This window comes from Phyllostomus hastatus, unplaced genomic scaffold (genome assembly GCF_019186645.2).
Source record: "Phyllostomus hastatus isolate PE091 unplaced genomic scaffold, TTU_PhHast_1.1 phas_contig_210, whole genome shotgun sequence".
Taxonomy (NCBI): Eukaryota; Metazoa; Chordata; class Mammalia; order Chiroptera; family Phyllostomidae; genus Phyllostomus; species Phyllostomus hastatus.
In genome coordinates this window covers 27,798,643-27,826,032 of record NW_025333737.1, presented here as the reverse complement: position 1 = coordinate 27,826,032, position 27,390 = coordinate 27,798,643, and the positions used below count along the sequence as shown (strand labels likewise).

Here is a 27,390-nt window from a genome sequence, read left to right as displayed (position 1 = left end):
GGAGGCGGGGCTCCACCCCAGCTCGGTTTTCCCTTTTGCTGACTCTATCTCTAAACCTCGGTTTCCCTTTCCTGAGATACACACTTGGATTACTTCCGTGCTGACCTTTCGTGTTTCTGTGACCCTCGTAGAGAAAGGGAAAAGGCGGCCACCCTGCGGCCTCTCCGGCATGCGCCCACCCGCTCCCCGCTCCCCGGGGCTCGCGCTCTCCCAATGCCCGGCCGCCCCCGCTCCTGCCCTCCACTCTCTTTCTGACTGTCCATGGTCTCGGTTTCTCTCTCTCCTGCTTTCATTCTCTGTCTCTCCATCTCTCTTTCTGTTTCAGCTCCCTGCTCCCACCATCTTGCCCCCCCAGGACGGGGTGGGCGCTCGTGAGGCCTTCAGATCGCTGACTTGGGCCCTTCTCACCACCCGCTCCGGGACATGAGCATTCACTTTCCTCCCAGGCCAGACCCTTCCTGAAGCCACCTGCCCTCATCCAGGGTCTGGAAGTCAGGTTCTGACGACTGGGGCTCACATCTCTTTGAGCCTGGTTTGAGAGTCTGCACAACCTGCCCCCACCAGCCCAGGGCTGGGGGGGTGGGTCTCCTGGGGGCAGAAAAGGAGTCAGTTTTCTGAGATGGGAATTGTCTGCCTCTTCATTGATTCCTGGATCCTTGGATCTTTCGGGACACCCAAAGGGATGCTTCTTCTCACTTAAGGAGAAGAGGGGCCTGTTTTAATGTCCCTGGACGCAAAGTGGGGAGCAGAGTACCAATCAGACTTGTGATTCTGGGAGGGACAGAAAGTGCATGTAGACAAGGGACATATAGGACGAACATGTGCTGGACAAAATATATGTCACTCACAGGCACACCAGAGGCATGACACTTCCTCTCCTCCACCCCATGCTCACCCTTGGGGGCTGAGGGGGCCCACCCAATACCGATGTCACACACACACACACACACACACACACCATGCTCGCGCTCCAGCGCACACATCTGAGGAGCTACAAGAGGACTGGGGAGCCGAGCTGAAAGCGGGGAGGGGGTGGGGCAGGAAGGCAAGGTAGCCCCACCCCCACTCCGTGCACGTGCCCACCCCCTCCTCCTCCTTTTGCCCTGTCCCGGTAGCTGGCGAGGTCTCTGCCCCCTTTACTTTTCCCAGCTTCAAGGAAATACCTCCCTTTAGGGGAAAGCGAGAGATCTTGAGGGGGAGCAGGGGAAGCACTGACTCGGGCAGGGGCGTGAGCCTGATTTTCCAGTCTGGGGCGGGGCGGAGGGGGATGGCACCGGGGGACGCCCAGGCTCCGGGGCCTGACTCAGAGCCAGAACCTCAGAGTTCCTGCACCGTATTGTCGTCGGGGAACAAGAAGCCACCAGGTTTATAAGAAACTGCGATTCATTTCTGCCCCCTTCCACCCCTCCGCAGAGGACCAAGTTAGACAGCCGGGGCAAGGAGAGCAGCCTGCTTCGGATGACCTTCTTAGAAATCTTCCTGGGTTTGCTCAAGAAGGACAGGTTTAAGGTGTTTTAGATCTTGATAGGGGTCTGGGGCCAGAGGATGGGAACCTCAATTTCCCCCATGTAAGTTGTCAAAGAAAGACCCTTCGCCCTGGCTGGCGTAGCTCAGTGGATTGAGCGTGGACTGCGAACCAAAGTGTCGCAGGTTCGATTCCCAGCCAGGGTACATGCCTGGGTGGCAGGCCATGACCCCCAGCAACTGCACATTGATGTTTCTCTCCCTCTCTCTCTCTCTCTCTCCCCTTCCCCTCTCTAAAAATAAATAAATAAAATCTTTTTTTTTTTTTAAAAGACCCTTCTCACTCCCAGCCCAGACCAGGCGTTCTTAAGCCCCACGTGCAGGCCCCAGAGCTTCTGCCGAGGCTGCAACAGGGGCACACAGGGGTCCCCAGCGTTGGCACAGAGGTTGGCGTAAAGGTCAGCGTAGAGAGGGGTGGGGCAGCTGGCAGCTCCAGCTGGCTCCGCTGTCCCCGCTCCTGGCCCGTGGCTCACAGGTCCCGAGGCGAGAGGCAAGGGGGAGAGGAGTGCGGGCTCCAGGAGCTGAAGGTGTGAAGAGTCTCAGAGTGGGCAGAGGGAACGTGGCAGGGGGCGTGCCCGTGGTGTCTTCCTTCCAGCTCTTAAGTGCTGCCCAGGACCCCCTTCACTCCTGTCCCCTCCCCACTCAGAAACACCTAACAGCTCGGGTGTGTGGCCGTGCACCCCAGTGCCAGGGCCAGGGAGTCGGGAGAGGCGAGGAGGGCCGCTGCCCCTCCCCTGCGCCCGGAAACCAGGACGCTTGCGCTCCTCCAGTCTGGGCCGCTTTCCCTTCCTGCCTCCACGCATGTGTGTGAGCCAGTCCCTGCCCTTTGCCGCTCTTCAAACCTGCTTCCCACCCCTCATGCCCCATAGGTGGGTGGCGTTTGCTGAGCAATGCGGTTCGGTTCTGCAGGGTCATCAACAGAAGAGGACTGATTTCCCAGGGTTCCAGGGAACGCTCGCCGGCTGACCCGGGGAGGCCTTGGGTCTCGCTGTTCTCCAGAGGAAGCGGGAGGACGCTGAGCCGGAACAGGGTTGCGTAGGACACATCGTGCGTAGAGAGGACAGGGGATAAAAATACCTGAGCATCATTTTCTCATCTGTAACATGGGAAGAACAAGAGTCTGCTCTTTGCCAGTGGGGTCATGGGAAGGTGGCAAGTGTGGGGCTGGGCACTGGGTCACCGGCTGTGTGACAGGGACCAGGTACTTACCTTCTCTGGGCCTCCGTTTCTTTGTCTGTAAAACAGGAACAATAACCCCTGCCCCACTGACCTCAAAGCATTGTGAAGTCTAATGAGGTCAAAGGTATGAGTTGCCTGGGCTGGGGGCCGATCAGCGGGAAGAACTCAGATTTTCCCCGTCTCCAAACTCACTGGGAGTCAAGGATGAGACAAACACAAGCCGGCCGTGGCAACGTCACAGGTAGCGGGAGCCTGGGGACCCTGGGATCGAGCCCGTCCCTGGGCCCCGGGGCTTGGCTGGTGACCCCAGGACGGCAGATGTGCATGTGTATGATGCAAAGGCCACGGGCCTGGTGTCTTGATTCCCGGCCACCGGCCCACATGCTAAGGACGTGCCTGACCATAACCACCCAGACAACATGTCAGGCTCTGCTGACAGCGACGGGAGAGAAACGGGGGTGGGCGTGTGGGGGGGGCGGTGATGGGCAGCTTCCCCGTGGCTGGACAGGCGGGTCCAGGGGCGGCCTCAGGGGCCTCCACCAAGTGCCAGCTGCCCATGGCCCTGGTGGAAGGTGGTGGGCAGGGCGCCTTGTGGCACTTCCTGGGCAACTGCAGCGGGGAGGTGGGGGGGGGCTGCGGACAACAGGCTCCCGGGGCAATCTCAGACTTGCGTGTCAGAGCACATCTGTGTCTGGGGCGGTAAGTGGGGTTAAACTCAAGGTCAGACCTAGCCAATCCATGTTCATGCCAACATGGCCTTGGGTGCCTTCCACTTCAGTGGCTGGAACCCAGGGGCCCACTGGGCTGGAGATGGCGCTGCTGACACCTGGTTTGTCCCTCTGCCCCAGACACCTGGTTGCCGGCCTGCTTTCGGCCCTGGGGCCTGGGATGTTTGAGGACCAGGGCACGACAGGCAGATGCCAGGCCTCCCTTCCATGCCCACATCACAGGCGCTAATCTCTCTGTGGGGTCTCAGAAAAAAAAAGAGGTTGGGCTGTAGGATGAGGGACTGCAGGAAGGCCCTGAGAGAACCTCCCAGCTGTATGCGGACGAGGTGAGAGGTGGCTCCAAACCGCGTGAACAGAGGGCGCACCGCCAGGTCTGTGCGGTCCGGTCTCCTGGCCTCCACATGATGGCGGAGGCCACCGACCCGCCCCGGGCTTCTGGGTCTCTCACCTTGTTTCCCCTCGCTCTCTGCCATGCCCATCCCAGGCCACTGTTGTGTTTTGGTTTCATGGCGGGAGCTGAGAAGGAGGCAAAGGGGGAACGAGGGCAAAGGGAGCTCTGGGAACTAGCTGGAGGGCCGGAGTGGACCCCAGGCAGGATGCAGAGGTGGTCAGATGCCGGAAGGGGACCAGCGGCAGGTGGGTTTGTTTGATGGGCATGAAATGTAGGCTGCGTCAGCAAGCCGCCTTTGCAGCAGGGGGACCGGAGGCTGCAAGGCACAAAGGGCTTCCAGAGGGGACAGCAGCCCCCACAGTTTCAGGGGAACATTTGTGTTTATGTTGTGGGTGGGATGGGGCGGACAGACGAAGAGCTGCATCTGCCTGCCTTCGAGGAGGAAGACGGTGCAGCAGGAAGGCCAGAAGCTGGACCTCAGGTAGGATTCTAAAGAGTCCCCATGAGACAGGGCTGTGGGGGACAGAGGGCCAGCCGCCGGGCCCACAGCCTTCTCGTCCCCACTCCTGGCTCACAGATGGAGGCCCAGTCCCAGACGGACAGACAGACAGACATGCCACAGGCACACCGGTCCCCTGCAAACACTCCTCAGCTCCCCCACCACACGCTGGCCGGCAGCCCTGGGGAAGCTACATGGCATTCTCACCACGGGCCACTGCGGCTGCTGCGGCTTCTTCCCTCTGACCTATTTTTTATTCTTCTGATGGGATTTTCACCCCCACCCCCCACCCCTCACACCAAAGCCCCAGCCCCCTGGGCCCGTCAGCTCCGCCACGTGTCAAAACTGCCCCTGTCACTTTGCGTTGGTTTCTCAGTCCAGCCGGCCCCTCCCCCGGGGCCTGAGAGCGAGGGCTAATTACCCAGCTGCTGAGCCCTCCCCCCACCACCCGGCCCCTCCACTCACAACAGCCCCAACAGAGGGGGCCCCAGGATCGCTGCCAGGAGAATCTGGGGCCTCCTCACCCTCCTGCTGCGTGGCAGGAAGTCCTTCCTGCTATCTAACTTCCATTCTGCCCTCTGTCCTGCCCCCAGCTGAACGCAGACACAGGAGAGAGTGGAGCTGGAAGGGACTTTGGGATACTCCTCAAGGGATAGAAAGGGGCCACTGGTCTCCGCCCTGGGTTTTGGGAAGTCTCCTGCCCCACCCCCCACCTGCTCTCTCACGGAATTCTAGAGGATGGTGTCCGCTGACGGTCCCATTTGGCAGAGCAGAACACTAAGGCTCAGAGAGGGAAAGCACTTAGCCCCAGGTCGTCAGGGGCCGGTGGTGCAGTCAGGACCAGGACCCAGACTTCCTGGCTGTCTTTCCGTTTGCGTCTGGGTCCTCCCCACTTGACCCCTGTTCCTTGCAGCCCTGCCCTGCCCCCGACCAGGTGTGTTCTCTGCCATGGCCCCGTCTCCCTCGCCCGCCCATTGGCCTGACGGGGCTTCCTCTTGGGCTCTCAGGGCTGTCCGGCCTGCTTCAGTCACCATTTAGGAGTGGGATTTGTCCCTTCCTTGCCTCGCCCACCCCCCACCTACCGCCAGTGTCCCCTCCCCCTCCTTTCACCCACCCCTGGTCCAGGCCACAGGTCTGACCCCGTCTCGTCCCCACCCTGCACAGTTAACCTGATGGACAAGCCGAAGGGCCTCAGGCCAGAGGCAGACAGGCCCAGGGCAGACTCACAGAGGGAGGCCCAGTCTCAGACAGACAGATGGACATGCCACAGGCACACTGAGACCCAGAGAGACCAGACGACCCTCACGGAGCCGTGGAGGAGGAGAGACCTAAGCAGACTCAGAGCCCTGGAGAGAGCGGACGGACAGACACGGAAGGACAGCAGAGAGCCTACGCTGAGGACAGAGGACAGAGGACAGGCAGGCCGAGGTTCTGCAGATCCCAGAGACAGAGGCGGGCGCAAAGACGACGACGCGCCGTGACGCAGGCAGAAGCCCGGGATCCCTGAGAGACAGAGTCGGACAGACACAGCGGAGAGACAGAGTCCAGAGAAGTCCCCAGAGTCATGGGGCACACGGGGCTGCACGTGGCCGCAGGAAGCCAGAAGAGGGCCTCGGGGAGGGAGGGTGCCGCCGGGCAGGGGTCATTTCGCTGTCCTGCCCCCAGAGGCCACGTGGAGCAGCCTCGCGTGGGGTGCCTGGCCTGGCAGAGCCTGACTGTGCCAGGGCGGAGCGCTGCCTCCAAGAACGGAAGATGGGACGCAGAGAGGAGCCTGGCTGTGAAGGGGTTAACCCCCGGGCCTGTGTCCCACTCAGCTCCCCCCCCCCACCCCCACCCCATGGCTCCCTGTGCCCAAAGCCCTGGGTATTCCCCTGCCCCCACTCCTGGTAACCGGACCCTGCTTCCTGCCTGAGATTAAGGGCCTGTCTACTGAGATTCCCCAGGAAGGGGGGCGGGGGACACGGACTCTCCCCAGGGCCTCCCTGAAGCTCCACTCGCCTGTCCTTTACCTGGCTTGTCCCATGATTGCGGAGGTGCTCAAGGGCTCAACATCCTAGTCTTGAGTCAGAAGGGTGCAGGAACCCCAGCCCGGGAGCAGAGCGGGGTGGGGTGCTGCGTGGGTGTGGGTGTGTGTGGGGTGTGGGTCCCGTGTGAAGAGCTGGGGCCTGGGTGACAGCCATTAGAGACGAGGGAGGAGAGGCGACCCGAGACAGGGAGATGGGGTGCCCACCCAGGGGGAAGGGCCGAAAGTAGCAAACAAGGCCCCGGGCAGGGCCTGGAGCCAAAGGGTAAGGCCTGCCCAGCCTTGAGGTGCGTGTGGGGTGGGGAAGGGTGAGCCAGCCTGGAGGGGAGAACCCAGAGCCCTTGACCTTGAGAGGAGCTCACACTGGCCACCTGGTGCTGGGTATTGGGGACTCGGAACTCCTGCAGCTGTTACGGGGGGAGGGGATTCTACAGGTGCCTGTCACCCCCCTTCTGCCCTCCCTGGCTGTTAATCCGATGGTTCCGGCCAGGCTCTCTGAAGGACTCGCAGTCTGGACCCAGAGGGGGAGGAGGGAGTTCAGGGCGGGTTGGGGGGAGCCGAGCAGATGCCCAAGGAACTCAGGGAGGCTGGATGTGGGGCAAGAGAAGGGGGGTGGGTCACAGGGATTTGTCTGGCGTAACCCCGTGCTGGGTGTGCGTGCGCACACTTGGGTGATGCACGTGCACAGGCCGCGCTGCAGGCCCACACCTGAGGGGTGAATTGGCCAAGGGGCGAGTGCGCTGTGGGGCCTCAGAGCTCCGGCCCTGGTGGTCGCCTTGCCAGGAGCCCCCGGGGGCGTGGGCTCAGCCCGGCTTGTCTCTGGGATCCCAGAGGCCCCAGGGCCTGGCCCATGCCAGCCCTCAGTACCTGAGTCTGTGAGCGTGGTGTGTGGGCCTCCGGAGGGGAGGTCTGACAGGAGGTTCCTTTTTGGCCCAAGGCCCTTAGTGGTGGCTGGAAGGTGGATTTGAAGCACAGTTTTTTTTTTTAAATTTATTTATTTTTAGAGAGAGTGGAAGGGAGGAAGAAAGAGAGAAACGCTGATGGGTTGCCTCTTGCACACGCCCCAACTGGGGACCAGGCATGTGCCCTGAAGCGAACTGGTGACCTTTCGCTTTTCAACGAGCTGAGCCACACAGGTCAGAGCACGAAGGACATTTTGAGGGGACCAGTGGGTGCCACAGGGCGGAATGGGACGGTGCAGGCAGCTGGGGAAAGGGGAGGCAGTTCAGCACGGCAGTCCCTCTGCCCCGCCCCTGCCCTGGGGCAGAGCCCCTGGGCCTGCACGCTGCCTCTCACCGCACAGGAGGCCCAGTCCACCCTGGCAGAGGCCTGTTAGCTCCAGGTACTGACAGGGAAGCCGTTGCAGTTGAGATACTTGAACAGGCCACACAGCTGGGGAGGGCTGGCATTGGGGTTCCAAGCCCACGCCTCTGTTTCCCTCGGCTCCAGCCTCTGGGACCCACAGGACCCACGAGTGTCTCTGCATCTGCAGCCCCCCCCCCCCCAAGGGCCCAGGGCCCTCTCCCCTGCTTTCCCCTCTTGCTGGGCCTGAGGCTTTCTCACTGAGTCACGTTCTGGGGTTCCGATTTCTCGGTCCCTGTCCCTCCACCTCTAAATTCCTCTTTCAGAAAGGCAGCCCAGGCCTCCCACCGCGCTCGCTCTTTCCTCTCCTGCCTCAGCCCCAGCGCGCTGCCCCCATCTCTCTCATTCATCTGCGCTCTTACGGCCTCTCGGGCTGTGCCCGGCCGGGGGGGCGGGCAGAAATCCTGGGTGCTGGTGCCCCCGTGCTGAGTCTCCCCCAACGGCTGCCCCCCGCCCCATGTACTCGCTGCTCAGCCCTCCCCACACCTTGCAGTGTCAGCCCTAGGAGCCTTCTGGGCCCCTGTGGGAGCTCATCACTCTACACATTTCAAGGAGAGAACCCAGGTGGCCGTCAGATTCTGGGGTGAGGAATCTAACGTCTGGTCCGGAGCTTCCATAAGAAGGTCTCCCTGATGCGGTAGCAGCCCGTCTCAGACAGCAAACCTTCCCCACGCCGAGGGGTGCGCAGCAAGCAAGGCCGGGGCACAGTGACTTTCTTATAAAGGGACGCGGCTTGGAGGTGGAAGAGCAAAGTGGGAGGGGGCCCCCAGTTCCTGGGGTCCAGCCACACCTGGAGTCCTTCTTAAAGGCACAGGCTCTGGGGCCCCCCGCACAGGCCTGAGAGTCACAGCCTCTAGAGGGGAGCCTCAGAAATCCACACCGTAATAGCTTCCTGCCCCGTCTGCAGCCCACAGGTGTGACAGCGCCATGTGACGTCGGGGGAGCCTCCCGCATTCGGAGTCTTGCTGGAAGTCGTCATGGAAAGGGGCCTCGGCTACACAGAGAGACCAACAGGGTGGAAAACCAGTGTCCAGGCTGGTGGGTTCCAAGCCTTTGCTCACGTGACCGTGGGGCTTTTCACTCAGTGTTATTGTTCTTTCTCCAAATGGGAAGGCCACCATTCTGGTGGGCGGAGCCGTGGTGGGTCTGGAGACGCGGGCTCCTGCCTGGTTCTGCCACAGTGCGCTGTGTGAGTGTGGCGAATCGCTCAGTGTCTTCTCTGTACAGTCCCCTGTCCCCCAACATTCGCTGTTTGCTGGGCACTGCGACTCTTCCCGTCCTGGACACACACCCCGCACATCTCCGCCCCCCACCCCACCTGGGCCCGCCCTCTGGATGCTCGGCGGGTTGAGGGGATGAGAGAGGGGCCGGGAGGAGCAGTGGCAGGGAAGTCAGGGGATCCCAGCGGGGCTCATCTCCTGCTCCTCGTTCCCGCCACTCCAGCCCCCGGGCCAGGGAAGAGGTGAGGTGGGAAGAGGAGGAGGAGGTGTCACCGCCAGGGTTCTTCTTCTCACCCAAGCTGGCAGAGGGCGGGACTGGCGGTGGTGACACCAGGGCTTCTCAGCCCCCGCTTTTCACGAGCACTTGCTTTTTTTGGGTGGAAGAAATTGGAGGGAGGGGGGTGAGGACTCTGGGGTTGGTGAGCCAGGTTGGAAGACCCCTGTAAGAGCCCATCAGGTTATAGAGAGACCACCCCCAGCCACCACCTTCCTCCGGGGACATGTCCCCACGTCCCCCTGGTTCTGAGACTCCGGACCCGCCCCGCCCTAGAAAGCTGGGTGGGAGCTCAGGGTCCTCCTGTTCGGGGGCGGGGGGGGGGTGTGTGGATCACGTGACCCGAGGATTCGCGTGGAGAAGAGGAGCGAGGCAGGGACGAGACTCTGTGTGGCTTCCACAGCCCAGCGCTGAGCCAAAGATGCCCCCCGAAGAGATGGCGGCACTCACGTCTCCCGGGGACAGTCGTTCAGGGGAGTCTTGCTGAAACCTGAAAGGTAGCCAAGGGTTCCGAGGTCACCCTCTCTTTCTGGCGGCGCCGCCCCCCCTTGGAGCAGCAGCAGAAACGCGCACCTTCCTGAGGGCGCGGGGAAGCGATGGGTGAAGGGGTGGGAGGAGGCCTGTGCCTGGTGCTGGTGCTGGTGCTGTCGCGTCCTCTACCTGGCCTCCATCCTCAGGGGCTGCGCTGATTCCTTCTCCCCCCCACGCTCCCTGGGTCATGCCCGCCCCCTGGGGTCCCCAGCTTTGCCTGCTCTTGCTAACCTGCCTCTCAGTTCAGCTCTAGTTGGGAGCAGAGAGTCCCCATGGACGCCTGAGGGTGCAGCCCTGTTGCGCTGAGGCAGGCAGGCTGCGGCTAGCCCCCAGGGGAGAGCTGAAGAGGGCTGGGGAGGCGGGGAGAGGAAAGGTTCGGCTTTATCAGATGAAAGGATTTTGCAAAAACACCATTTAAAAAACTAAATCTTTATCTATATATTGACATGCAAGAAATTCCGTGACACCTAGTTGAGTGAAAAAGAAAAACATGTCAAAGCAGCACACGGTATTTACATAAAAGTGCATATTTGTGTGTGCAGGTGTGCAGGTGTGTGCGTGTGCATGCACACACACGAGACAGAGATGGAGAGGCTGCGTGGAGAGAGCAATGCCTCCAAGGGTGGTCTCCAAATTGCTAACCCTAAATATGGGGAGATTGACACAGTCCTGACTTTACTGTTACTGCTGAAGTTTTCTAGGTAAGTATGCTTTATCTTTATAGGACAGGAAAACTCCCAATGCTGCTGTTTTCAGTTTTTTTTTTTGGGGGGGAGGGTAATTTTCATCATAACAGGAATAGAACTACATTAGTCAACAGACAAGGAAAAATACAGACACAAGAGCCCTGGTCCGGCGCCCGAGCAGCCCTCCCGAACGGCGGTAGGGTTCCTTCCCGCCGCCCGGCCTCCGCATCTGTTCCAAGCAGCCCCTCCGCCTCCGTGTTAACAGTACATTGGAGGTCGCTGCACAGGGACCCGTCTCATGGAAGGCCCACAACCCCTCTCAAAAGCAGATCGGCTTCCCCCAGCCTAGGAATCAAGCCCTCGAGGCTGACTCTCAGGCAAGGAAGGTGGTTTGCCCAGGGCACACACACCTGAGTGACACACACAGCCAGTCCTGAGACTGGGCACTGGTGGCCCAGGGCTACTTAAGAGTGCCCTTCCAGCCATAGCCCAGTTGAGGGAGCTTTGGTGGGCCCAGCCTGGCCCAGGGCCCTGCAAGCCCGTGGCTGTGGTCAGATGTAGTCCCCAAGGCACAAGGTTCCAGGCCTGCATCTGACACAGCCCGCTGGGCTTCTGGCTGGGAAAAGGAGCGCCCGCACTTCTCGCAAAGCCGCCGAGCGCAGAGCCTGGACACACTGGGCACCCGTGAAATTCGCGGTCGAAGTAGCTCTGAGCCTGCGAGCGCGGCGAGAAGGCCAGTCGACTCCCGTCTGAGCCATCACCGAAGGCTTCCCATAGGAGGGAGCCTTTGAGCTGAGGCTTCAAAAGCGGTTGGACTTTCCATGAGTGTCCAGAGAAGGGACAGGCTGGCGTCTCAGGTAGAGGGGCTGACTCTCCCAGAAGGCAAAATCTTCAAGCGCGGATGAGGGGTGGCGGGGACCCGCTCGTCTGCACGGCGGGGGCCTTCCAGTCCTAGCCGCCCGCCTAGGTTTTGCCACGAGGGGGCGGGGTGAGGCGGGGCGGGGCCGAGGTGGCGGGTGTATGGGGGATCCAGAGAGCTTCATAAAGCCACAGCAAAGGCGCCGCGACGCTAGTGACAGTGGCCCGCTGGAGAGGGAGACCAGGAGCTGCTGCGCGCCCGCCAAACGCGGGCGCAGGACCCAGGCGTCCGAGCCCGGGTTCCGGTGGGGCCCCCGCCCCCGGGGGCCCCCCGCCCCCGAGCCCTAGACCCTCTGGGCCGCCCCCGCGCGAGGGGGCCGGCCCTCGACGGCCGCGGGAAGGTGCCCGCCCGCCCCGTATGGGCATCGTGGAGCCGGGCTGCGGAGACATGCTGACGGGCACCGAGCCGATGCCGGCGAGCGACGAGGGCCAGGCGCAGGGCGCCGACCCGCAGAACCGCTACTTCTACCCGGAGCCAGGCGTGCAGGACGCCGCCGAGCGCCGCGCGGGCGCCAGCCTGGGGGCGCCCTACGCCGGGGGCGCCCTGGTGCCGGCCCCGCCGGGTCGCTTCCTCGGAGCCTACACCTACCCGCCCCGGCCCCAGGCCGCCGGCTTCCCCGGGCCGGGAGAGCCCTTCCCGCCGACGTCGGGTGCCGAGGGCTACCACCAGCCCGGGGACGGCTACCCGGCCCCGGACCCGCGCGCCGGGCTCTACCCGGGGCCGCGCGAGGACTATGCGCTGCCGGCCGGGCTGGAGGTGTCCGGGAAGCTGAGAGTCGCGCTCAACAACCACCTGTTGTGGTCCAAGTTCAACCAGCACCAGACGGAGATGATCATCACCAAGCAGGGACGGTAAGTGAAGCGCGCGCCACAGCGCCTACCGGCTCGCCTCGGTCCCGCCCGCCCGGAACTCGGACGCATGGTTTTTTGGTGTTTTTTTTTTTTTTTCTTCCCTTATCTCTGTCTTTTTCTGTCTAGACGTTGCTAGTTCCTCCATGCCCCTCGCTGTTTTGGTTTAGGCTGCCGAGGGATGGAGAGGGGCTGGTAATGAAAAGTTCTGGGGGTTGTTTACTCCCGGGAGATGACACCAGCCAGCAGAACTCCAAGGGAGATGCATGCGAGTCGGTGCGATGCGAGTTACCTCGGTTCAGGGAAATGGTGTTTAGGGGTTCACCCAGAATCGGTGTGTGTGCCCTGCTCTCTCCCTGAGTCGAGGTCGCAGTGAGCAGAGGGGGAGCTAGTGCTGTGGGTCTGACAGTGCAGGACACCCCTCAGCCCTGGTGTGTGGGGAAATGGAGGGAGAGCTCAGAGACTCGCAGGGTAGCTGGCACTACCCCAGCCCACATCTTCCGGGGCCCCTGGTGCCCACCTCTCCCAGCCGCTTTGCTGCTGCTGCTGTTTGCCGGTCAGCTTGGGGAGGGGTGGTAAGACTGGGATTTGGTGACATGGAGACACAGTCGCCAAGTTTCCTTTCCGGTAGAACTTTGAGATCATATGTCTGGTGTGTGTGTGTGTGTGTGTGTGTGTGGTTTGGGGGTTGGTAGAGTGTGCAGGGGGGCACAGATCCCTTCCAGGAACACGCTTCTGCAGGAGGGCCCAAATGCCCCTGGGCCCAAAGCAGGTGAGGCTAACCTATGGTCCCAGCTGGCAGGCGGTCCCATGGTCTGTACCCTTCCAGGTCTGTCCCCTGAGAGCCTGTCCACACCCCTGTCCACATATTCATTGGTCCAGCCTGCAGGACCCATGGCTTAGGTCCCCCTGGGCTCAGTGCATGAGAGGCAGGGTTTGGGGCTGAGAGTGCTGCTTCCGGAGAGAGCGAGCCTCCTGAGTGGGGGAAGAAAGAGAAACTCACAACTGGTGTGGTATTTGTTTAGTAAGCAAGATGCCGAGCCGTCCCCGCCTGTGTCTGGCTGTGAGAGTGAGCACCCACCTTTCTCAGGGGGCCTGTGTGGGCAGGGGACCGGCAAGGGCCTGTCTGTGGAGAGGCTGTGTCACCAGTGGGCCTGGGAAGCGTTTGAGAGTCTAAACCAAGTATGGGGCTTGGGGCGTAAGAGCAGAGAGGCCAGCCTGGGCCTGGGGATTGGCGTTCAATCTGGGTGTTGCTGGAACATTCTTCCCTCCTGATCATTTCTGTGGGTGGCCAGGGGTTGAGGGACCTACCTGTCCACCAGCCACAACCGGCTCAAGTCTCTGAGCTGTTCCTCTTTCCCTGGGACAGACCCAGGAAAGTTGGCGTTTTCTTCGATGGCACGACCTTCATCTCCTAAGCCTTCTGGAAATTCCTCTCTGCTCTCCCGACCCTGGCCGTTCTGGGCACACCCTGGCAAAGCCCAGGCTCCTAGTCCCGTTGTGTCTGAACTGGAGGGGGCCCAAAACATCTGCTCCAGGCCCCTCCCCGAGCAGATGAGGAAACAGGCCCAGAGACAGTAAGGGACTCTTCGAAGTTTACACAGCACACCTGTCACTGGCAGAACTGGCACCAGGGCCCAGATGGTTTCTGCCTGGGTTTCTCCTGTGGCCGGAGTAAAATCAGTACCCATGGTGTCCGAAGGCCTTGATGCATTCAGAGCGCTTTCACTTCCATTATTTCTCTGTGCGCTGGGTGGGTCAAGCGGTCCCCCCAGTGTACAGCTGAGGGCACTGAGGCGCAGGGGCAGTCAGCGGCTTACATTCAGTCACACGGAGACCTGAACTTGGGCCTCCACCCTGTTGTGGGGTGGGGAAGCCTTGGCACCCTGGGGCCTGGCCTGGGTCTTCCCACAGCCGCTGCCAGGCCCTGGCCCCTGCAGTCTCGAGAGATGGGGTGGGCAGAGCATCAGCCAGAACTGCAGGGGCCTGGGGGGTGCCGGGCCAGCTGCGGGTCTGCCCAGGCTGTTTCGGGAGGTGTCTCAGGGGCTGCCTTTCTGAGCGTGGGCCCCCCTCTGTGCCCCTACCGCCTCCTTCTTTCTTTCAGGTTCTTGCTGAATAATTCTCTCCTGACACATTTTGTTGTCTCCTATTTAGATCCATACACTTTTTATCTTTATTTTTTATTATATACGCTATTACAGTAGTGCCCACATTTCCCCCTTTGCCTACCTCCACCCAGCCCCCGCCTCACCTCCCTCAGGCCACACTTTTTTTCATGATGAAAAATTCCAGTACAATTGACCTTTGAACAATACAGGTTTGAACTGAGCGTGTCCACTTATATGCCTATTTTTTTCTTTTTGGAATCAAAGGTATTTTATAATATAATGTTATATTAATTACTTAATATAACTTTTAAAATATAACTTATTTTTTATTTTTTTCTAGTTTTTCAATAAATACTATAAATGCACTAACTCGTCCTTATGATTTTCTTAGTAACATTTTTGTTTTTAAAACTATGATACATTTATTTTTTAAAGGTTTTATTTATTTATTTTTAGACAGAGGGGAAGGGAGGGAGAAAGAGAGGGAGAGAAACATCAATGTGTGGTTGCCTCTCACTCACCCCCCCGCTGGGGGGACCTGCCCCACAACCCAGGCATGTGCCTTGACTGGGAATCGAACCGGCAACTCTTTGGTTCACAGCCCGTGCTCAGTCCACTGAGCCACGCCAGCCAGGGCTAGTAACATTTTCTTCTCCCTAGCTTACTTGATTATAAGGATACAGTATATATGTGTCAATAGATTTTTGTGTGTTATCTGTTCAGCTTCGGTTACTGGTCATCTGTCCTTAAGTTTTGGGGGAGTCAATGGTCGTAAGTAAATTTTCAACTGCACGGGGGTTGGTGCCCCTCACCAGGCCAACAGTGTGCATAGCAGTGAGGAGAAAGACGTAACGACCCCCCACCCCCAAGACCCAGCTCCAGCAGCTGTGGACGCCGGCGCGGTCCTGTTTCCTCCTCAGCCTCCCGCACTCTGCAGCCGCCCCTCTGGCCGGCAACTGCGTTGGTGATGATGTCGAGAACTAGTTAGTAGGTAGATCTTAGACACCGTACTATGGCATCCTTAAATATTTCTTTATGCACCTCTAAAAGTGACTTTTTAAAAAATAACCACAATGTCATTAACAAACCTGAAAAAGAAATGCCTAAATAGTGTCCACTTTCCCTAATTTTTCATAAGCGTCTATTGTGTCTTTTCTCTAACCCTCCGGCTGTGGTCCACCTAGAGGGACTGCTTCGGATGCCGCGGGCTCCCTGTCGGAAGAGGACAGTGGCCCCTCACCGTTTCCTTTCATGCCTCCCCGTGGATCAGGCCTCAGGAGCCCCACGGTGGGGTGGCAGGGATGGGGGACACAGCACCCCCAATTCGGTCCCACCAGCCCTGCACCTACGAGGTGGGCGGCCATTTTCTTCTGCTGCTGCCTTCTGAAAGGCAAGAGCTGGGCTCAGAGAACAGCAACCTTTCTGACCCCCTGCTTTGGCAGGATGGCCTGTCCCTCCGTGGGTTCCAGTGACCCGCCAGTCACCACCACAGCACCCACGGCCTTCTTCCTTTTTGAAAAATCCTTCCAGCCCAGGCTCACCCACAGCCCCACCGCCTTTTGCGTTGAGCTGACTCACTTGCTCCCAGATCCTTCCTCTCCCTCCCACCCCTGAGTGCCGGCCAGTGACACAGGGCTTGCCCTCCTCCCAGGACAGGCACCCGGCGGCGGGGGGCAGGCGGTGCTTCCCGGCTCAGAGACTGGTGCAGGCAGCTCAGGTGCAGCTGGGAGGGGGAAATTGAGGACAAACTGAGGGACTGGCTAACCGGAGGCTTTGATGTTCAAGTGCGCGTGTTTGGGGAGACTTGGGGTGCCTGGTGGTACCCACCCAGACTTGTTGTGTGTTTCTGTGCGGCCCTGTGCTTGTGCTATGAGTGTGTTGCCGAGCGTGTAAGAGTTGACGGTAGACATTCTCAGCAGAGGAAGAGAGAGGCTGGTGTCTGTGTGTGTGTGCGTGTGTGTGTGTGTGTGGGTGTACATTAATTGCTGGCAATCCCCACTTTTTTGGGTGTGATTAGTTGATTATTATAATTAAGATCACTCTGGGTAAGTCTGCTGTTAACTAGCTCAATTTGCATTTGTGTGCGTCTGTGGGGAGCGAGGGGTGGATGCACCAATCTCGGCCCCGCACAGCCCTCTGTCGCTGGCCTCGCAGCCGTTGTGGTTTCCCCTTTTCTACGTTCCCACTTCCAAGAACTTTAAAAATCTTTCCAAAGTACTTTTACCTTTAAGGCTGCTCTCCTCTGGGCCGACCGGCTTCATTTCTCTTGGGGCAGGTGAAAACAGCCTTGCTTTCTGTTCGGCCATTTGCTCACGGCCGTCTGATTCCTGTGAAGTTGGTCTGAGTTGGTGGGAGGAAGAGACCCCTTGGTCGCAGAATACACTTTCTGGGCCCAGGCTGGCGTAGCTCAGTGGATTGAGCGCGGGCTGCGAACCAGAATGTCGCAGGTTTGATTCCCCGCCAGGGTACATGCCTGGGTTGCTGGCCATGACCCCCAGCAACCGCACATTGATGTTTCTCTCTCTCTCTCTCTCTCTCTCCCTCCCTTCCCATTCTAAAAATAAATAAATAAAATCTTAAAAAAAAAAAAGAATACACTTTCTGCATTTTGATGGGTACAAGGCATGGCCGGAGAACCCTCCCAAAATGTGCTACCGATTTACACCCCTAGCAGTAGTGTACGAGAGGACGCCTCTCCCCCCTGGCCCGTAGGAGATGTTACCGATTCTGAAACACTTTGGCAACACTTTGCCAACACGACCAACGGAAAACCAATGGGCCTGGGGGGACGCCTCTCCCCCCAGGCCCGTCGGAGATATTACCAATTTTGAAACATTTTGCCAACACGACTGACAAAAACCATCCCCTTTTAAATTTGTACCTAACCGTGGTGAACTGGAGCATGTCGGAGGTGTTTGGGATGGGGGAGGGTTACGATGGCCCTGCAAATATTTCAAGGCCGGGTGGTCTTTAAGGGCATCAAAGGAGTTCGGGGGCTTGGAGCCTGTCCTCTGAGAGCGGAATGGTCACTGGTCTTTCCAGGGGTCTCCGTTTGGCCCCATAGACCCATCTTTGCTCCCTGTCCTTTCCCAGCAAAGTGTCATGTAAATCTGAGGCTATTTAGGGATTCCAGCTGGTGGTGATTCTAGACTTTTAGGGTGAAATTGAGACCGCCCTTCCCCTCTCCCCTTCGCCCATCCTCTTCCTGTGTGTCCTCCATTTCCCGCTGCGAGTGGTGAGCGAGACGGACGGATGGAGACCACGGCCCGTGCTCTGCTCTCCCACCGAGGAGCTGTCGCCACACCCCTTCAAGCCTCGTTTCCTTCAAGTATAAAATTGGAAATAACATTTTTTTGTTTTTAAAGATTTCATTTATTTCTTTTTAGAGAGGGGAAGGGAGACAGAAAGAGAGGGAGAGAAACATCAATGTGTGCTTGCCTCTCGCGCAATCCCCACTGGGGACCTGGCCTACAACCCAGGCATGTGCCCTGAGTGGGAATCGAACCGGCAACCCCTTGGTTTGCAAGCCGGCACTCAGTCCCCTGGAGCCACACCAGCCAGGACAGAAATAACATTTTGTATCTCAGCAAACTGGCTGCTGCATAAGTAGAGGTGCAATGAATATGTGCCCTTCCCTCCCTGCAGTCCCACAAGCTTGGAGAGGAACCAGTGGCCGTGTAGGAAACGTGTGAGTGGCCTGACCACTGTGGTAGGATGAGCCGGGAGGACGGGGTTAAAAATATCCTCCCACCCTTGATTGCTCATCCCCAACCTTTGATTTCTCAAGTTGACTGGCCTGCCGAGTCCCTGGGGCCCAGGGCCTGGAACTGGAACTCTGGACTCCTGCTCAGGGCCCTTCAGCCCGGCTGGAGGACTCCGACAGCTCAGCCTGGAAGAAGGAGGGATGGGGGTGGGATGGGAGAGAGGGTGAGCTGAGCTTCATATCTTTTGGACATCTTAACTCTTGTCAGAGCAAAGATGGAGAAGAAACTGAGGTTTGGTCTGACAACGAACTTGGCCAAGGTCTTAAGACGGTTAAGTGTCTTGATCTCAGCTCAGGAGAGTCTGAGGAAGACAGGAATGTGATCATGGCCTCCTGGGAGATCTCCCAGGGTTATCGAGGGTGTTTCCCTGGGACCCTCTGGGGACTAGGAACCACCCAACAGTGTTCCCAGGGCCCTGGACTCATTTTCCCCAGGTTTCCTGATTCGTGGACCAGTGCCTTTCTTCCCGTCCTAGGGAGCTTCTTGTAGGAGGAGGAGAGAAGTGTGTGGGAATGGAAAGTAATTCTGATGCGGGTAACTCTGACATCCTGAACACTCGGTTCTTCCTGCCTGTGTTAGAAGAGAAAGGGTGAGCCATTGGAGATGATGACGGCACTGGTGCTGGTAGAGGTGGTGGTCGTAGTAAAGGCGGTGATGGTGGAGGGCGTAATTGTAGTGATGTTGGTAGCGGAGTTGATGGTGGCGGTGATGGTTGAGGTGCTGGTTGTACTGATGGTGGTGATGGAGTTGGTGATGGTGGAGGTGATGGCGGCGGTGGTGGACCAGATACTGTTGTGATGGTGGATATAGAATTGATGGCTGTGGTTATGGTAGAGCTGGTGGTGTAGTGGTGGTGGTGATTGGGTGGTAATGATGAGAACGGCGACCATCGTAATGATGGCGATGGTTGTAAGGATGGTGGTGATGGGGGGTGGTGCTGGTGAAGGTGGCGGACATGGTTGTGGTACCTACGGGAGTGCTTCCTTCTCCGAATTTATTACTCTGGCGCACGCAATGGTGCAGCATCCCAGCACCAGTGTCCTCTGCCTCCCTGGGAGCCAGGGCTCCGAGCAGGAGCACTGTGCTCTGTCAAGTCCCCTTTCGGGTAGACGGGAAGGCCCCCCAGGACTCCAGCTGCTTCCCTGAAGGCCCAGGCCATCCTGCAGGCCCTGGGCCCGGCGGGGTAGAGCAGGCAGAGCCTGCAGACGAGTGCTGTGAGGCCGGGGGAGTGTTAGCGCTGTGAGGGCCCCCGGGGAGGGAATGGGTGTCAGGCCGAGGCCAGATCAGGGCTCGGGGGGCTGTGGCGTGGGGACCTGGTAGGAACTGCCTGTGAGGGACTGGCCTGAGGCTTTGGTCCCCCCGAGGAAGCAAACTAACTTTACAGATCACGGTGTGCAGCTAATGTCTAGCAAGTGACCCTCGGAAAGAAAAACATTTTTTAAAAAGATTTTATTTACTCATTTTTAGAGAGAGGGAAAGGGCGGGAGAAAGAGAGGGAGAGAAACATCTATCGATCAGTTGCCTCTTGCACACCCTCCACCGGGGACCTGGCCCACAACTCAGGCATGTGTCCTGACTGGGAATCGAACCAGCGACTTTGCAGTTCACAGGCTGGCACTCAGTCCACTGAGTCATACCAGCCAAGGCTGAAAGGAAAACATTTTTTAATTTGCTGTTAAATTCATAGTGTTTGCTGATTTCCATGATATAAGTACTCCTACGGTGGCTGAGTTGAAGCTGCCCACGTGGTATTACCGACCTCGGAGTTGGGAACAGCCGTGGCGTAGTGCACACATCTAGTATTTCCACGCACAGGGGCAATAGGTAGGTGTAAACAACGTCCACAGCAGAGATAATAGGAGATCTGGGAAGTGATGATTTTGACTTTTTATTGCCTTGGTTTATGTATTTTGTTGTGAGTTTATATAACTTAATTTTTTTTATTTTTAGAGGGGGGGGAGGGAGGGAAGAAGAGAGGGAGTGAAACATTGATGTCCAAGGGATACATCGATCAGTTGCCTCTTGCACGTCCCTAGCTGGGGACCTCCTCTGCAACCCAGGCATGCGCCCTGACTGGGAATCGAACCGGCGATCGTTGGGTTTGCAACCCGATGCTCAGTCCAGTGAACCACACCAGCCAGGGCTATATAACTTAATTTTTAATTATGGCTGTTTCACACATGGCTGGCAAACTTTCTGAACATCTTCAGTTGGCTCTCAGGAGGGGGGCCACAGGCTGACTCCAGTACACCACGGACGGCCTTTGCACACGGTGTGGCCGTCCGAGGGACTGCGGCTGATGGATATTGCTTGGTCTCTTTGTTCTCTCCAGACGGATGTTTCCATTCCTGTCATTTACTGTGGCGGGGCTGGAGCCCACCAGCCATTACCGGATGTTCGTGGACGTGGTCTTGGTGGACCAGCACCACTGGCGGTATCAGAGCGGCAAGTGGGTGCAGTGCGGAAAGGCGGAGGGCAGCATGCCAGGTATGCACCCCGTTTCGGGGAGTGGGCACTCTTTCTCCAAGACTGGGCGCCCCCTGGTGGATCCAGAGGGAACCCCCACACCCCAGCACACGACACCTAGGATTCAGGGCCGCATCACACTCGATGCCATCCTATCCCACCTCAGCTCCTCCCACTTCTCGCTTCCGTTCTATTTGTCATCTCTTTTCTGCTTTGCTCTGGCCTGTCTTCTCCTCCGTCCTCTGCCCACACCTCCCTTCGCCCCGCCTCGTCTGGTCGTTCCCCGCGTCCTTTTTGACATCCCTTTCAGAACAGGCAAAGGAGGCCCACACCACTGCGGGTCTGGCCCGGGGGCCGCGTGCCAAACAGGTTAATTGTCCACAGGAAACCGCATGTACGTCCACCCAGATTCCCCCAACACTGGAGCCCACTGGATGCGCCAGGAAGTGTCATTCGGGAAACTGAAGCTCACAAACAACAAAGGGGCCTCCAACAATGCGACTCAGGTGCGACTCCCCAGCAAGGGTTAGCCCCGCCCCCAGCCCGGGTCCGGAGGCCACAGGGCTGTCCTGCAGGCTGATCGTGTTTTCTGGGGGTCACTGTTCTTCCTCTCGAACTGTGTTTTCCCCCCACCCACCGCGAGGGGAAGATGAGATTGGAAGAAGCTGAATCTCAGGGCAGACGGGTGCCACATTCAGGCTGACACAGGCCAAGCGGGTCTGGGGCTTCCTCCACCAAATCCCCAGCTGCCCTCACTCGGGTCTCATGCCAGCCGGGCTTGGAGGGGGCACCTGCCATCCCAGGGAATGGTTGCCCTGAACAGTCCTGTTTGTGCTAATACCTCGGTCACAGTGGACATCCGGGGACAGGAAATGGGGCGAGAGGGTAGAATTGGTGCCTTCAAGGAGCTGGGGGCTGGAGTTGGAAGGCCTGGGAGAAGTTGTGTGGTGGCGGGGCAAGGGATTGGACACAACGAGCTCAGATTGGGGGGGTGGGGGTCCTCTTCCCCACCCTCACAACCTTCCTGCTCTCTCTCAGATGATTGTACTCCAGTCCCTCCACAAGTACCAGCCGCGGCTGCACATCGTGGAGGTGAACGACGGAGAGCCAGAGGTGGCCTGCAACGCTTCCAACACGCACACCTTTACTTTCCAAGAAACCCAGTTCATTGCTGTGACGGCCTACCAGAATGCCGAGGTGAGGGCTGCCCTGGCACCGAGTGTGGGCCTGAGCCAGGGAGGGGAAGGATGGGCACAGTGGGGCCCCAGTCTCCCCGGGGTGGAGGGGGTGTTGGAAGTTTCCTAGCCCCACACTCAGGACTCAGGACCCTGTTTTCCCTCCTCTCTAGATTACTCAGCTGAAAATTGATAATAACCCTTTTGCCAAAGGATTCCGGGAGAACTTTGAATCGTAAGTGCTACTGGTATCAACGCACCTTTGCAGAGGCCTCCTCTTGGCCCCTCCTGAGACTGGGTGGGACCCCGGATATGCTCAGTACACGTCCCTCTCTGCCCTGAGGCTGGGAGAGGCGGGGGTGGGTGCTGGGGACGGGGCGGGCCAGGGAAGAAGGGTCTAGGGTGGGGTGTGCAACAGGCACGCTCATTGGTGGCCGGCACCGCTCTCGAACGCTGTCGTCTTGCCTCCCATTTTTTTAGCATGTATGCATCTGTTGACACCAGTGTCCCCTCTCCGCCTGGACCCAACTGTCAACTGCTTGGGGGAGACCACTACTCTCCGCTCCTACCCAACCAGTATCCCGTTCCCAACCGTTTCTACCCCGACCTTCCTGGCCAAGCCAAGGATGTGGTCCCCCAGCCTTACTGGCTGGGGGCCCCCCGGGACCACAGCTACGAGGCCGAGTTTCGCGCAGTCAGCATGAAGCCTGCATTCCTGCCCTCGGCCCCTGCACCCACCATGTCCTACTACAGAGGCCAGGAGGTCCTGGCGCCTGGAGCTGGCTGGCCTGTGCCCCCCCAGTACCCTCCCAAGATGGGTCCAGCCAGCTGGTTCCGCCCCATGCGGACTCTGCCCATGGAACCCGGTCCTGGTGCTTCAGAGGCTCGGGGGCTGGAGGACCAGGGCTCCGCCTCGCTGTGGACTGAGATCACCCCCATCCGGCCAGAGTCTGGTGACTCAGGGCTGGGTGAAGGAGACTCTAAGAGGAGGCGTGTGTCCCCCTATCCTTCCAGCGGCGACAGCTCCTCCCCTGCTGGGGCCCCTTCTCCCTTCGATAAGGACACTGAAGGCCAGTTTTATAACTATTTTCCCAACTGAGCGGGTGACTCTGGGAAAAGGAACAGAAACAGTGTTGTTAGGTGAGAGGACGTCACCTAACGGAGACAACAGACTGAGGACCGAGCAGTCCCCAGCTCCCCCCGACCCTTCTCCTTTTGTAGCTGACGGAGAAAGAGCGGGGCCCAAAAGGATTCTGGGCTTCCGTGGCTGCTTCTTGGCCCACGGTGAAGCCCGAAAGGCGTGTTCCTGCCCTTGCCTGTGCCCTAACTACAGTCATTTACCTGGTGCTGCTTCTGGCTGTGTGTCCGCAGCTGGAGAAGAGAAAACGGAACAAGAAGGTCTCGGACACAAAGGAGCGCCCTCTGTTCTGAGGGGCGGGTGCGGGGTTCGGGTGGGGAAGGAAGGTTCAGTTCTCTTCCTCTGCAGAAGAACTTGCAGCATTTCTGTTTGCATGTGTGTGAATCCCTGATCTGAAAATAAAGAGACTCGAATTTTATAACCGTCAGCAGGCCGAGGTCAGGGGGAGGACCCAGGTGACTTTGGGCAGCTGGAGCTGCTCAGAGACAGCCAGGTCCAAGGGAGGGACTGGGGATGGGGGGTGGCGCACGTCTGAGAAGCAAGGTCCTGAGGCGGCTTGGTGACGTGTGCCCGCACGCTCGTTTCCTTTTTTATTTTTGGAATGGGGTGGCTATTTATTATACAGAGAATGATGCCTGGATATATTTCTTTGTCTTCATCACTTTCTGAAAATAAACACGAAACTGTCGAGTGTATCCTGCTGTGGTGCCCGGGCGGGGGACCGAGGGGCTCCACTGGGAATACGGGGGCACCGAAGTAGTCCTGCGGGCTCTGGGGCAGAGCTTCCGAAGGACCTGCAGCCCCCGGAAGACCAGAGTGACTTCCTTCAGGGGCTACTCTGCGTTAGAGCAAGAACACACGTCCTTCCCACCTTCAGAGCTCCGGTCGATGGTGTGGGCCGCCTCGTCAGGCGCCTTGGGACAGAGAACCATCGGGCTGCCCGTGTGTGCGTCCTGGCCTGCGTGAGGGCGAGGCCAGAGGACGCGGTCGGGGTCGGGGTGGGCGCCGGGGCTCTGAGGGGAAGGAGGGCCTTGATTTCTCTTTGCATTTGTAGCGACTTTGGCTCTCCATCTTCATCTTAGGGTTGCTCAAGGGTTAAAGGAGCCAATGTAAATTGGCCCACAGGACACTGCTGTTTTTGTAGGTCAAGAACAGCCAAATGCTGGCGATTTTAAGGAGTTTAAGCAATGCAGAAAAGTATAAAAGCAGCAAAAATGATCCCAAATCTAAACACCCAGCAATAATTATCATGAACATGAGGTGGATTAGATGGCAAAATAGACTTTTACAAAATTGGAAACATACTGAAAATGCATTTTCTTAACTCAACACAGCTGAATTTTATTTGACAGGATTGGTAACAACAACAAAACCCCCAAACCTGTCTAATAAACCATCGACCATCCCCCCCCCAAAACAAACTCGCAAGGGAGTGAGGAGGATGGCTGAACTCAAGATGAAGGCGGTACCCCGGGTCTGTTTGGAGCCTGGCAGGCTTGGCTCCGGTCACAGTCCGCATCTCTCCCTTTACCGGTCTCTACCCAGAGGCCACGTTCATCCCCACCCAGTCAGCCGAAGGAAAAGAGGAGACATATTTGGGCTGGGACCACTCCCTTCGGGTTGAAAGCTCAGCATTTTGTAAATGACACCGGGAGTTCCGCCACACTGCGCCCGGTGAGTGCAGACTGCGCCTCCGCCGTCCCACCCTTCCGCTGTCGCTCTCTGGAGGTGACGGGACCGCCTTGGGCTTGCTTCCTCTCCCGGGAGCTGTGGCTGGTGATCACGACGCTCTCCCCCGCACTGATCGCACTGATCGTGGAGGGGGGGGGGGGTGCTCTGGCCACGTCGTTGTGTATAACGAGGTGAAGGGAGCTGCGATGGGGTCGCATTCCGTCATTGTTTTCCCAGAAGCCTGGCTGTGTGTGTTTTGCTGCTGTGTCGTGAAGGTTCATTACTATTCTTCTCTATGAAATGTACTTTTTACTGATATGTGTATTACTGAATATATGAATATATTATATATGACTATAATATACACACACACACAGAGTCCTTAGTTAATGTAATGCATTTTACCTTAAATATGATATGGTCTGGCATTAATATTCCCATTTATACTTTGTTTTTATTTGGGTTCACTGGATAAATTTTCTCCTATTTAGTTGATAATGTCTTAGTTTCATATTTGTTGTTGTTATGTCTGTCAGGCAGCAAACCAATGGACATAAAAACACATTTTATGACTCTTAAAATATTTTCTATTTATTTACAAATATAATGATTATGTTAACCCACCACACAACTCAACACTAATAATAAAACTTAGCCCTGGCTGGTGTAGCTCAGTGGATTGAGTGCAGGCTTCGAACCAAAGGGTCGCTGGTTCAATTCCCAGTCAGGGCACATGCCTGGGTTGTGGGCCAGGTTCCTCAGTGGGGGCCACATGAGAGGCAGCCACACACTGATGTTTCTCTCCCTCTTTCTCCCTCCCTTCCCCTCTCTCTAAAAGTAAATAAATAAAATCTAAAAAAATAATAACATTGCATGAACCCTAATTTAAAGCAATAATAATAATAGTAATAATAATAAACTTAAACAGTAATAATAATCAGAGCTAGTTATATATCACTCCATCCCACCTCCTACCTTTTCTTTATAGGTAACAAGTATCTTGAACTTTATGTTTATCTTTTTCTTGCTTTTAAAATTGTGTTAACATTTTTTGTATTTCGTTACCACATTATTTAGTTTTAGCTGTTTTAAATTTTACAAAAAGCATGTGTGTCTATATATCTTATATGATCTTTCTATGCACGACCAGGGAATATATCTTCATTTATTTGGTCACCCTTATGGTCCTTCAGTAGCATTTTATAATTTATAAGTATAGGTCTTGTACACCTTTTATTAGATTTATTACTAGGTATTTTTCCTCTATAAAAGGTATCTTTTAAAAATATGTTTTTTAATTCTTTGTTACTGGTGTATAGAATTGCAGTTGTTTTTTTCATGCTGAGCTTAAGATCCAGCCACCTTGCTAAATAAACTATCTTATTATGTTTCAATGCTTTGCTATAAATTCATATTTTCTCTATGGCTAGCCAGACTATTTCAGATAATGACAGTTTGATTTCCTCCTTTCTAATCATTGGGCTTGTATTTTTTCTCCTCTTATTGTGCTGGCTAGAACTTCAAGGATGAGTTTCTTGCCTTTTGGGGAATGACCCCTACCCTCAATTTATTCCACTTTTCCCCTTATATCGGTTTGGCATTTCTGTAATTTGTTTCTATTATTTAAGTGGTTACTCCATACATTTAATATGCACATTTAATCTAACAAACTTGAGTGATATTTTGCATTCCCTTCTGGCCAATAGAACACTTTTAGATCACTGTATTTCTGATCTTCCTCCTCCTGACATACCATTGTTTTTCCTCTCAACTTACCAATTTTTTAATTTTATTTATTTATTTGATTTTTAGAGAGAGGAACAGAGGGAGAGAAACATCAATGTGTGGTTGCCTCTTGTGTGCCGCCCCCCCACCGGGGATCCTGCCTACAACCCAGGCGTGTGCCCTGACTGGGAATCAAACCAGCAACCCCTTGGTTCATAGGTCAGCTCTCAATCCACTGAACCACACCAGCCAGGGCTCAATTTACCAATTTTGAACATTTCAGTTCTCTTATGTTAATCCCCACACATTACACTCCTGTATTGCTTTACTGAGACAGTATTTGATGGGGCTTGTTTTTATGTTACTATTCTTTTGTTCACTTTAAAAATATATATTTTATTGATTATGCTATTACAGTTGTCCCATTGCCCTCCCTTCACTCCCCTCCACCCTGCACACCCTCTCCCATCACATTCCCCCCTTTAGTTCATGTCCATGGGTCGTACATATAAGTTCTAGGCTTCTACATTTCCCATACTATTCCTACTCTCCCCATGTCTATTTTCTACCTATCACTTATGCTACTTATTCTCTGTACCTTTTCCCCCCCTCTCCTTCTCCCACTCCCCTGTTGCTAACCCTCCATGTGATTGCCATTTCTGTGGTTCTGTTCCTGTTCTAGTTGTTTGCTTAGTTTGCTTTTGTTTTTGTTTTAGGTGTGGTTGTTAATAACTGTGAGTGTGCTATCATTTTACTGTTCATATTTTTTATATTTTTTTCTTAGATAAATCCCTTTAACATTTCATATAATAAAGGCTTGGTGATGTTGAACTTGACCTTATCTGAGAAGCACTGCCCTCCCATTTTAAATGAAAACTTTACTGGATAGAGCAATCTTAGATGTAGGTCCTTGCCTTTCATGACTTGGAATACTTCTTTCCAGCCCCTTTTTGCCTGTAAGGTCTCTTTTGAGAATTCAGCTGACAGTCCTATGGGAACTCCTTTGTAGGTGACTGTCTCCTTTTCTCTTGCTGCTTCTAGGATTCTCTCCTTAATTTTAATCTTGGGTACTGTAATTATGATGTGCCTTGGTGTGTTCCTCCTTGAGTCCAACTTCTTTGGGACTCTCTGAGCTTCCTGGACTTCCTGGAAGTCTATT

At 56.5% G+C, this 27,390-nt stretch overlaps 1 protein-coding gene across 1 annotated transcript; it reads left to right on the top strand.

Moving 5' to 3' along the window:
* Positions 1-11,504: 11,504 nt before the first annotated feature.
* Positions 11,505-23,530, top strand: TBX21 (T-box transcription factor 21). Its single transcript, XM_045836914.1, has 6 exons — positions 11,505-12,187; positions 20,389-20,543; positions 20,907-21,028; positions 21,561-21,719; positions 21,871-21,932; positions 22,178-23,530. The coding sequence occupies exons 1-6, from the start codon at positions 11,694-11,696 to the stop codon at positions 22,794-22,796; spliced, it is 1,611 nt and encodes a 536-aa protein (XP_045692870.1). The 5' UTR covers positions 11,505-11,693; the 3' UTR covers positions 22,797-23,530.
* The last annotated feature ends 3,860 nt before the right edge of the window (positions 23,531-27,390 follow it).